At 38.2% G+C, this 12,042-nt stretch overlaps 1 protein-coding gene across 1 annotated transcript in view; it reads right to left on the minus strand.

Moving 5' to 3' along the window:
* LOC127579325 (tetratricopeptide repeat protein 28-like) overlaps positions 1-12,042 on the minus strand; it is a 603,896-nt gene that overhangs the window by 15,345 nt on the left and 576,509 nt on the right. The window contains 2 exon segments of the mRNA XM_052032043.1: positions 4,126-4,255; positions 8,876-8,899. Coding sequence (XP_051888003.1) covers positions 4,126-4,255; positions 8,876-8,899 — 154 coding nt within the window.

Below are 12,042 nucleotides of genomic sequence, written 5' to 3' on the forward strand. Positions count from 1 at the left end.
GAAGACTTTTCTTAAGCATCACGGCAAGTGACATCTTGAAGAATATTCAATACTCTCCCTCATCCTGAAGAAAAAATACTTCACTCTCTGGAAGATCTCCCAACATAACACTGGAAATTCTGGGTTTTTTAATCTGGTGATTCCACCAATCTCCTGCTAAAGTTATGGTCAGAGATTTTGAGAAAAGTAGTCGAAGTTCTGGAATTGCAGATATGACCTCGCCAAGCTACTGTTTAGCTAGTCTGTGGGTCACTTCTCCCAATTTAGACTCCAATCTCCAGACACTCAAGAACACAAGTTCAATTGACTTTACAGTCAGTGTCATCTCAGGTCATCATAGGGTGGTTCATTAGATTTGGTCAATATTCAGTTTTAGTGTCATGGTCATGATGCAACTGAACGTTCTGCTCAGCATTTCAGAGAGAAGTTAAGAGTCAACCATATTGCTGTGGGTTGGAGTCACAAAGCTGGCAAGGACAGCAAATTTCCTCCCTCGAAGCACATTAGTGAACCAGAAGAGTTTCTATGAGAATCTGACAGTTTCACTGTCTCCATTAATAATACGAGTTGTTTTTCACCCAATTTAAACTGTCTGATTCAGCAGTTTTCCTAAATTTAATCCACAGCTCTATTGACCTTCAGTGAAAAACTTCTACTTGACTTCTCTTCAATCTTTTGATTACTTCTTTTCAAATAAAACCTTTATCCCCAGTACTGTACCATCGTTAAAAATAAATGCCATTATCATTCACTCCCCCACCTAATTTTGGTGATTCTATGCCTGAATCACACTAAAAAATGAGCATAACTTCATTGGCCTAGTCACAGAAAAAATGATGACATACAGTCTTGTATTGCTGGCATCATTGTACTACTTAAGTGCTCAATTCATTATCCTACAGAACCATGTTTAAATTGGTGTTTCCTTATTAAGCCAGAGTCCAATTACCAACAGTGAATGGTCGGTGTGAATCGTTGTGTTTGGATTGTTAAATTTTTGTCTGAATATAGTCATTTTTTGCATGAATGTTTTTTTTCTTATCAGGTCTTGTTATATTAACAATGGGAACTGAAGCAATTGTTGAACTGGGCTCCGCCCCACCAGCAGAGCAGCTGAAGGTCAGCATGCATAATGATGCACCATTGTGATTTCAACCAATCCTCAATCCTACCATAGGATAGTCCCACTGGATATTCTCACGCTCTCCAACAATGAATTTGCTAACTTATTGGTGTTACATTCAGTGCTATCCAATCTCAATTTAATAGGTCATCTACCTACAGATTTCTGAGCTAGATTTGAGCACAAATCCCAGAAGTGAATGACCCTTGTGTAATCCACTACATTTCCTTTACCCTCTCAGTCTTCCACCTAACCTTTTGTCCATTGTTAATATTTCCTGCAAAATGTTAAACAGTTGTTAAAGGTTAAACAAATGTTAAATGTTGAATAGAATTTTTGAAAGGTTTTTTTTGCAGAACCATTCGTGGTACATCTGGATCTGTCCAACAGTTAAACAGATGCAGTCAAATATATATTTATCTTGATTATCATTTATTCCAGATAGTTACAGGAAAAATCAGGAAAGTTATGATTGCCTGTGGTAGGTAGGAAGTCTCCAAAAATAGCTTAAAGTTATCCCATTGGGGAAACTTCTCAAAAATGTTTGCACTGAATCTTGTTTAACTTTGACTCAGAACATTATATTTATTCTCTGGCCATTTGGAAATGGTTTAAACTGCTGGACTGATTACTGATCACAATTCAGAGAGAAGAGGAATCAGGTTCCCCAAAGATCAATGCCCAGTTGAAATTAACAGCAAAATCTAAAGGAATGGGCTGAAAATCATAAACGAACAGACCATTAATGATATTGAAGAAATATGGTGAGAAAAATTAAGCCACCAAACTAAGACACTGATAAAGCTTTGCTTCTTTCATGTATTTTCTTACTCTCTCAGGGGTGCTATCAAAAGGATGTACAGTGCTACGGTGATACAGGTCATCAAAATCAATTCTGGAATCAAACTCAAGGAAGTATCATGGCAGACGTAAATTTGTAACCCTTGTCAAGAGTTGGTGTCTCCAGGGGAAGCAAAGGTGAGAGGAGAGGAAAGGAGAACTGAGGAGGGCATGCAGGTGCTTGGCTGCCAGATCCTTTAAACAGAGTTAAAATTAACAATCCATTACTTGCAACAGCGGTACGACTCTCTCACATAAGGCATGGAATGATCAATCAATTTACGTTAATTTAATTGTTCTTACTTCAAGTAAATAAAGCCAAGGTTCCAAAATGAGGTCAATTACCTGTCATCGCAATGAAACTAGAAATTTGTAATATTGTTTCCCTCAAAACGGCAATCTTTCATTCATTTATTACTGTCACAAACTAAACCAGTGCTCAAGCCAATAGGAGAAATGTATCATTTGCTACTAATTTAGATTCAGGAGCCCACCCTTAGAAATCTGACGACTAACCAGCTTTTGCTTGTGTCGCTGATAAGACAAAAGCATGTCAGTGAAGAAAAGTGAAGGATGACAAAACTAATTCCCTGTCCTGTCAGGAGTGATATGGGATCTGATAAGTTTATTTAGAAAGGGTCTATTCAAATAACTTTCTTGAGAATTTGGATTTTCTGCAGACTGATATTTTGATACAGTGCATTTGAAAGCATAGCAAATTAAACAGAATAAATGCATCACTCCCAAGAAGGTAACTGCACAGAAGATAATTTTTTCAAAGTCATTTTAACATAATGGTTCTAATGATTAAGAGCAGAGAAGTAATCAACCAGGCCTGACTCCTAGTCACTCACATATTTAAAAGGTAATTTTAAAATAGTGGAAGATTTTTCAACTTTCTACATCTTCCTCTGACTTAAAGAGGCAGTGAGTGTCATTTTGATGTCTATTTAAAGCAAATAATTACAATTTTCTTGTTAAAAAGAAAATCTTAAAATATTCTGTTTTAAACCTCAGACTTCTGACATGATTTGATGATTAGAGCAAGCCATGTTGTCACTTCAAGAATGAAAATGTTTTTATAAGTTACACAAGGTGGTTAAATTAATGCATTTCTATGTGTCTACATTCTCATTTTACCCCCATGGTCCCAATAATGAGGCACAAAGTATTGTTGGAACATTATATCATGGTACACGTCATTGCCAAACCAATTATGTCAGTAGTTGTGATATTGGGAATTGATTTTCCCTTGTGGTAAGGATAAGCACAAGGACCAACAGTAAAATTCCAACTACTGGCCTGTTTGGTATCAGCTAACAGGCAGGAGGTTAATCCTGGAACCTAAATGATCTTTATGAAACAATATCATATTAGAACAGTTAATTTACCAATTCAGTTAGTGAAGATGTTCAGTAAATAGACTACAACATCCAAGCCAGTGAATAGGGGAGCATTCATTGACGACCTCAACAAAAGTTTACCACCAAGATCTACTAAGTAACAAGTAAAGATTTATAATTTGTAGTTATAAATCAAAAAGAAGATTGGGGCATGCGCACGTTTAAAATTAGAAGCTCAGCGTCATAAACCTTAAACAATGAAAAAGTATTTATTCTAAAAGTTCATGGAGTTTTCAGTATGAAATAGTGAGAATGACATGCCGCACATAATACTAACTTCACGGTGATGGAGAGGTCATTCAGCAGTGGTTATTACCAATACACAATATAAAGTTCATTTGCAATTGATTCAACAAACACTTTGGGGTTTCTACAATGAAAATAGTACATAAAAATTTGAAGTTAGGGTTGTACTACAGATTGTGTTGTTTTGGAGGAGAAGGGCATCACTGACTGTAGTTTCTGAATTTCCAAGTTTAACTGCCAGAAGTTAGTACAAATTCTGCCGAGTGCTGACAGTGAGAATTGACAGTTTTACAATCATTGCACCTGCAAATTCCAGGCTTATTACTTCAACATTAGCTTCAAAAGTATCGAATTTGGGCTGGAAGATGGGAAAGAAAATGGCTTCACGAAGTCACAGAGGCTTCATTATGCAAGAAATCGGAGGAAGAATCTGAGAATGATTGGAAACTGAGGGAATAAGGACGGCAAATCTCCAATCAGTTGCTAAAAATCAAATATTCATTCACATCATACCTAATGCAGCCAGGAACTCATGACATCCAGGCAGTCGCCAGAGCTGTACACTTATGGACAGTTGAATAGGTGCTGAAGAAAAATCTTGTTCTTTCTCCCCAGTCTGAAGTTGAACGAGGACTTGATGGAGCTGTGCAAAGAGAAAGAACAATATTCTAAAGGAAAGTATACAAGACAAGGAAGACTGAAGTGGATTATGTGCTAAATGGTATTAGAATAATCCTGATGTTTTAGTGGATGGATCACTGAAGTATTTAGCATACTGTTTTCAAGTTGTTAATAAAGCAAACTGAACACATAGACATGCAGCAATTTTAGAAATATGCTGGTGCTCAACACAATATTGAAACCTGATGTGATTACTTTTAACATGGTCAGTTCAAAGGGTCATGGGATGTTTTTGCTATTTGGTTTTCCAGGACCAATTGTTTGCTACTTTTTCGACCATATCACCCTCATTGAAGTTCATGTTAACTGTATCTAAAGCTAAGGTAAAATGTTTCCATGGTGAGTTGAGGAAGCTGCGCCCTTAACAATGCTGGATGTTACTTTTTCTTTATTTGTTGTGCAGATCCCATATTGCCCACTGGGACATTTGGTCTAATTCTTAGACAAGGACTTCTTCAAAAGACAAAGCCTGTACCATTTTAATGTTCCTGATGTGGAAGGAGCTGTTTACACAAGTTGTGCAGTTGATGAAATCTTTGTCAATCAGTACCAATATCTTGAGGATAAGGAACACAGAGTAATTTCCTGATTCTAAAGTAGCTTCACCAATGGGTTAGGGAAGGGATGCCCAGCTATTCTTCGCTTGATATTCGGCATCCTACTGTGCGCAAGTCATAGGCACCATGCGCAACAGAACAGATGCTTCATTTGGGATATCCTTTTGCCGTGAGTGACAAGATGATGTGGAGAGTGAGAAGGAGAATGAGTAGGATTGAGGAAATGATTACAGAATGGTGAGCGTCAACTGGTTGACTGGAAACACATCAGATAGATGTTGGGAGGGGGTTTGGGTCAGATCGTTCATTGGTGGAGAGACGAGCAGCTACAGAGGGCAGGGTTTGGGTGAATCTGAGAATACAGGCAGCAAGGGGCAGGTATGTAGGTGAGGGGGCAACAGTAATGATGGAAGGAAGGCATCTGGAGGAAGATGGTGGTTTATGTCGGAAGGAGCCCTTTAATTAACGCTAAGGCAGGAGCGATGGCCTACTTCAGTGTTTTCAAAGAAATCAGAGAATTCCGCATTGTATTTTAGCAAGTGACATCAAACGAACACTGTGTGTCACTTGACATCATTGTGAATGCCTAACTACTTCCATGTGCGAAACCCCTGATTTAAACAGTCAAATCATTGAGCTATACTGGTTTCTATAAACTTCAAGGTACACTTCCTCATCTCTACTTATTTTGTTCAAAGAGTAAATAGGGACAAGGAGAAAAATCAATCAGGAATTTTGCTTCTAATTATTAGCCAGTGAATTTGCTGGATAGGGTATGAGACAGTGTCCCAAGGAATGCAAAGGGTGTAATGTAAATACTGAAGAACCACGATCATTATCATAACCATTATAACCATTTTAGCAGAAGAACATTTTATAAATAATAGATCTCTCAGTCTGCAAAAAATACTAAAGCAGAAAAAGAATACAGCAGAGGTGAAATAAATAATTCCTTGGGCAAAAAATCAAATTGCTGGAAGAACTCAGCGGGTCGAGCAACATCTGTGGGGGGAAAGGAATTGTGGACATTAAGGGTTGAGACCCTGCATCAGGACTGAGAGTGGAGAGAGAAGGCAGCCAGTACAAGGAGGAGAGGGGGAAGGGCATGGATATTTAATTTTCCAATTTCATGTAACCCTTACCTCCTGCATCCCCCTCTCTCCTTCCTTCCAATCTACCTTCAATCCTCCAAGTTTTGTTCCCTTTCCCATACCCCCCTCCAACCCCCTTTCACCCGTTTTTTTACCCCTGTCCCTCTCCTGGTTCCATCCATGTACTATCCACAGATTTCACCCGTTGGATGCCCTCCCCCATCTGGTTTCTTCTGTCCTTCGTTGATTCCTTAAATGGTTCCTTTCATCACCTTTCTTAAGTATCAGATTCCAGCACTTGCAGCCTTTGTGTTCCCACTTATCATCCTCCAGCCTCTGTCTCCATCTTTGCCTTCCTTCCCCCCCCCCTCCTGGTTCCATCTGCCTCTTCTCTTTCCCTTGTCTGCTTCCACCTCTCACCCACCTTCCTCTGTGTCCCAACTCCACCCCTCCCCCTGCCCCACCTGGCTCCTTCTGCTCAGAACCATAGAACAATACAGCACAATACAGGCCCTTCGGCCCACCATCTTCTTTTACCCCTCCTCAGTCCACCTGGCATCTACTGAGCCTCGTCTCACCCCTTCCCCTCCCCTATACTGGCAATGTTCCCCCTCCACTCTCAGTCCTGATGCAGGGTCTCAACCTGAAGTCGACAATTCCTCCCCCCACCCCCCCCCCCCCACCCCCGCCACAGATGCTGCTTGACCCACTGAGTTCCTCCAGCAGTTTGTTTTTTGCTCCAGATTCCATCATCTGCAGTCCTTTGTGTCTCTCCTAATAATTCCTTAGTCTCCCTCAGAAAGATCACACCAGTAAAGCTTTGTAAGACAGGGTAGATAAATAAGAAACACTCTATGGAATGATGTTCACATTTTTAAAGCTTTTAATGATACAATATTTTGCTTTATAAAAGTTAAAGGAAGATATGGCTCTTGAGGACCCTGCTGGATATTACTCAACTCATTTACATTTTTGTGACTTGGCTGAAATTGGTGGATTGCTCATCAAAAGGAGGAACACGAAATCAATATTATATCCCATCTGCTTGCTTTTGTTATGCAGGGGCTCCCTCTTCTGGTAGCAACACAGACACAAGTGTTGGCCTCTGCCCTGAGTAAACATGTACAACTTTTCCAGAGTCCCACAAGCAAAAGAATTTTAAAAAAAACTTCATTAACAAAGAGAAAAACTTTATTAACAAAGATATGTAAGATACAACATGGTTTTGTTGTGAGTTGGTGGAGTGGGAAAACAATGAAAAAAAAGCAGAGGAGGAAGAACATTTAAATGAGAAAAGAGCGAGAAATGGGAGAAATAAGTAAGGGGTTCATAAATGCTAGATTGATAATGAGAGTTTTTTATGTGATTATAAGAAAGAGAGAAAAAAGGTCAGTGAAAAGGAGCTCTACTGAGTGCCCGAGTGATAATAGGGTTTCAAGTGATATCAAAATTCAATCTCATGACAGGTTATTCAAATTTGTCTTGTGTAACGGGTTAGTTACCACGCAAGGTCACATTTCAAAATTATTGCTTAGGACTGTTTAGTTAATTAAGAGAAACTAAAAGCAATAGCTGTTGGGAAGAGTCAAGCAGTTGGGATAGTCTTCAAAATCTAAATGCAAGGATATAAAAATAGCTTTTTGAAAGGCAGTGGCCTTCAGAATATAATCCTAGTATAATCCAGTTCTCCAAACCTGAATACTCCTCACTGCATCTCTGCATGGTTGCCTCACAAGCTGTATGGCAATCCAGCTGGATTTTACCTGTTTTCCAAAATGCCCATTCAGGAAGGGCAATAAACGCAAGCAAAAGCAGCAATACCCATATCCCATGAATGACTAAAGGAGAATGACGCTGGGAGCAAGCAGCTAGCGGTTTTATTAGTCAGTATATGAACATGCCACACAGAGCACAGAAAAACAAAAAAGTCATAAGTACGAGAAATACTCTGTTAACTTATTCGTGCATCTGTGGTTGTTCAACTTTACGGATGTACAGCGCTTCAAGAGCTGAATAAAAAACAACCAGATTTTTATACATAGATATTTTGAAAGCATATTCATGAACTTAATTATAGAGACAATTGTGGGGAACTGGAATCTGAAATTCATTTATTCATACTTTGCAACAAGTGCTTATTAGTTTGTGATTTACAACCTCACTTCTGTTTCACTCAGTAATACGCAGACAGTTGATGACAAAAAAGATGGAGCTAAAAGTAAAAAGGCACAGAAAATGCTAAACTCACAGAACGTGTGAAGGAAAAACTAAATGGGTTAATATTTCAGATCCTGCTTTGGAACAGCCGATGAGATTATGCCTGAAATATTAAGTTCTATCCTATGCTCATGGATCTGTTTAGGTCCTGCACTTCCCAATATCAAAATGTGGTTCACTGAAGAAAAATTATGGAAGTTGGCGCTGGAAGCTGGGGTCTTGAAATCAGTTTCATTAAGATGCTAGGACCATAAGGCATAGAACTACAGAGTGGCAAATGCTTACCACATGGATGGACTGTCAAGAAATGGGGGAGGAAAGTAGGAACTGAAAGTTGAACATTGTTTTTCCAGAGAGCAGCAAGCTAAAGGAGCTTTTATATATCACCAAGAAACCAGCTACATAGTCATTGTCAAGAACCACTGAATAATTTCTTCTCATTTGTGTGAATGAGAACAGAGCCTGGGTTGGACATGCTTCAGATGATATGATGAAACTAACTAAGAACAGAGGAAAGAGTAAGTAATAAAAAGCACACATTTGTTACTAAATGGATGTTTCTACAATGCAGTTGATCAGCACAAAGAATGTGAATTTCAATGGAAACAATGCGAAAATAAAGACAATCGGTGAAATATCTCTACGGATCAAAGAGTTAACTCTGTTCACTGCAAATTCCAATGTTTTAACTACATTAATCCAATTCGATGCACTTACCATTCCAACCATATTTTTTACAGCCTTCAAAAAGGAAATCAGGAGAAAGAAAAACAAGCTTTAGATTCATGCATAGGTGATATTCAAGTGCAGTAAATTGAAACAGCAAGTCATCAAACAGTAAAGCTTAAATAAATATCTGCATAGAGAAACACTAAGCAGGAGGAGTTTGGCACAACACTGTTAACTTGCATTAAACACATATCTGTTTAATTAGTTTAATTGAGAGTAATGATGCCAGCTGCATTAGAAAAATATTATGGGAAGCAGATGGTTCAGATTTTTAGGAAGAGTGTGTTCTATTGCATTTATTATCTTTTTGGTAAGTGATTTTCTCAATTTTTTCCCTCTAGCCATGAAACGAGTTTGCAGACCTCTTCCAGTGTCCCCAGATGCTATGCTTCATAATGCATGAAAGTGACACGGGGCAACTAAGTAACCAATTTCCCCTCACTTTCTCTGGGAACACGATTGGTCAACGTTTCAGGGTTCAGAGACAAACCTTCTATCTGAACGTCCTATGTTTGAACATTCAACCAAAGGATGGCAGGAGAAGGTGAAAGAAAGTTATCAACATCTAAATCTCCTTTGAAGAATGGATGCAGGAGGTTTCAATCAGCACTAGGTGATTCCACTAATTTACTGCACCAATTACGTCCAGTAGCAGCTTTGTACTAGTTAGCTCATTAAAAGAACATCTGGAAATTATGCTGTTGGATATTAGCTTATGGACATTTATCACATTTGTTTTAAAATCTTTTGCCCACTAATTTAATTAACTTAATTAACCTTAACTCTTGTTCCATTTCAGGACCTTTTTTCACTGCATTCACTATTCAGTGCCATGGCTGGCTGTTTGGAGATAGGTGACAAGAATGAAGTCTCTCCACTTCTCTGTATCATCTGTGTTCAAAGCCAAGGTGAGATCAGAAACCATAAGACCATAAGGTACAAGAGCAGAATTAGGCCATTTGGCCCAACAAACTATTGTTGTGGGATAAAATTTGGTTAGCTCATTAAATATTGAATTCTTCACCAGGAAACAAGGGAGTGGTTGTAACCTAGGTTTATATTCCAATGCCCCTATAATCTACATAATCCCAGGAGCAATGTTGCATTCATATACTTTCCAAACAATAATGTATGAAGAGTTCATCACTCTGAAGCAATTCAGGATTTAACAAAAATAAAAGAATTTTATTTTAAATTTCAAACTAAAAGTGTTGGAAATGTGACAATGTGAGTACTGTGGAAAGGAAAGGGTAGGGTCAGTTAAGAGGCAGAGTGTCCCATCCAGGTTCATGCTCGAAGTATAGTCACTAAGAAGAAAGATATTCAACAAAATTAGATGAAAATATAGCAACCGATTCTGGCATGAACTAAAGCTTTGAGAAAAGGAATAGAGGGAATTGCATGAGGGATCAGACATTGTTGTATCTACATTCTGTGACACATATAATTTACAAATTCAATTTTGGCTGACTCTGGAATCCTTGTTTTGAGTGTCATAAGAGCTGCATACATCACCAACAGTGCAATAAACAATGTAATACATTTGTTACTGTTCAAAAATCTTTTTTAACCTCTAAAATTTTAAAACTGAGAATTTCTTGAACTACACTTTTTTGGTGAAGTAACTTAAGCATTGCTAATGATTTGCCATAGTAAATCCTTCAGGAATCTGCAGCAGATAATGTTTACAAAGTTTCCTCATTTCTGTGAGAAAACAAAATGATGAGTGTAGGAACTCCTTACACTGTTAGAACCTTTTTATTAGACTACATTCCTTTAGGAAGATGTATGCTGATTCTTTAATGGCCAAGTTCCACTTCAATGAAGTTCTTTAAAATAGCAGCCCTTAGAGACTGTTCGATCTCCAACTTCCACTTCTCATCTACTGAAGGCAGGACCCTTCAATAACCTTCCCAAAGCTTATGCAGAGTGTGCTGACACACCGTTGTTGGTAGGGGTTACCAAGCCTGAGCCTGATATCGTCCTCACCTGAAGTTTGCAAAGATGTACCTTTCTTCCAGTCTTACTGGATGGATCAACGATAGGATACATATCTAATTTTTCATAGCCCTAGTGGCTCACTGTGGCCTGACCAATTAATATCACAAACGTTCCACTGCAAGTGTTTAAGACTTTAAATCAGGATTCGAGGAATATCTGCTGTTGACAGCCAGTTAGAGAACAGCTCTTTACTAAAGTCAATGTTTATCTCTTGGGATTGTGTGGTGGATAAGGTTTACTCAGCTTTCTACTTCGTAAAGATCAGATTGAAAACAGTACCCTACTTTTAGGGCTCTGTCATTAGGGCCAAGTCTTTGCAGAGGCAGTATTTCACATTCCACTAAAATGGAGCAATGTCACTAATTCTTCTCTTGAAAAAGCAGTTGTATTTTGCTGTTTTCAAGGAGAGCCATCCTGCAAACATGAGGAAATGTTCTCTCCCTAAAACTTAACTGAAGCAGACATAACTTTGGCTGCTCTATTTCATTTCCACTGGAGCAGGTGGATTATATTCATGTGTTTTTTTCCACCCTTACCAAGAGTCTTGCAAATGACATTGCCAGATAATAATAGCTCTTTGGAGGGAAAGGAACAATGTTGTCTTAGTCACTGATTTTCTTAAATTGGTTATGATTATTTTTACTATGTTTTTCCCCACTTAACAAATTAATTGGAATTAATTTAAGAAAACTTATTTGTATTAAAATTTGGTGCTTTAAAATTTGGAGTCCATTTTCTTCTATTTGCTTCTTTTTTCTCCTTGGCGAGATTTGGTACAAGTTTTGAGTAAATTAAGCGTGTAATTTTCACAGCAAAAGGCCTAAATTTTTAGCTCAGTCTGAGCATCTGCAGATCATGGGTCATGCATCATTAAACAGGACTTGCTCATTACAGTGATGGATTCAACAGTTTACTTGCTTAGCAATTCTGTTGAAACAGACTATCTGCTCATCTTGCAATGTTACATTGTTCAGAGGTCAGAGCTTCTGGCATTTTGCCATCAACTGACGTGACTGCTTCTGTTTAGCCCTCATGTTAATCATTTTTAAAAAATCTTAGCTTTATTATGCTTTCCTTCTGTAGCACATTACACATTCTTTTAAATAGAAGAACCATGAGTTTTTAATTTCTTTACATAAAGAACCATGAGTTTT

The sequence above is a fragment of the Pristis pectinata genome, chromosome 17 (genome assembly GCF_009764475.1).
Source record: "Pristis pectinata isolate sPriPec2 chromosome 17, sPriPec2.1.pri, whole genome shotgun sequence".
NCBI lineage: Eukaryota > Metazoa > Chordata > Chondrichthyes > Rhinopristiformes > Pristidae > Pristis > Pristis pectinata.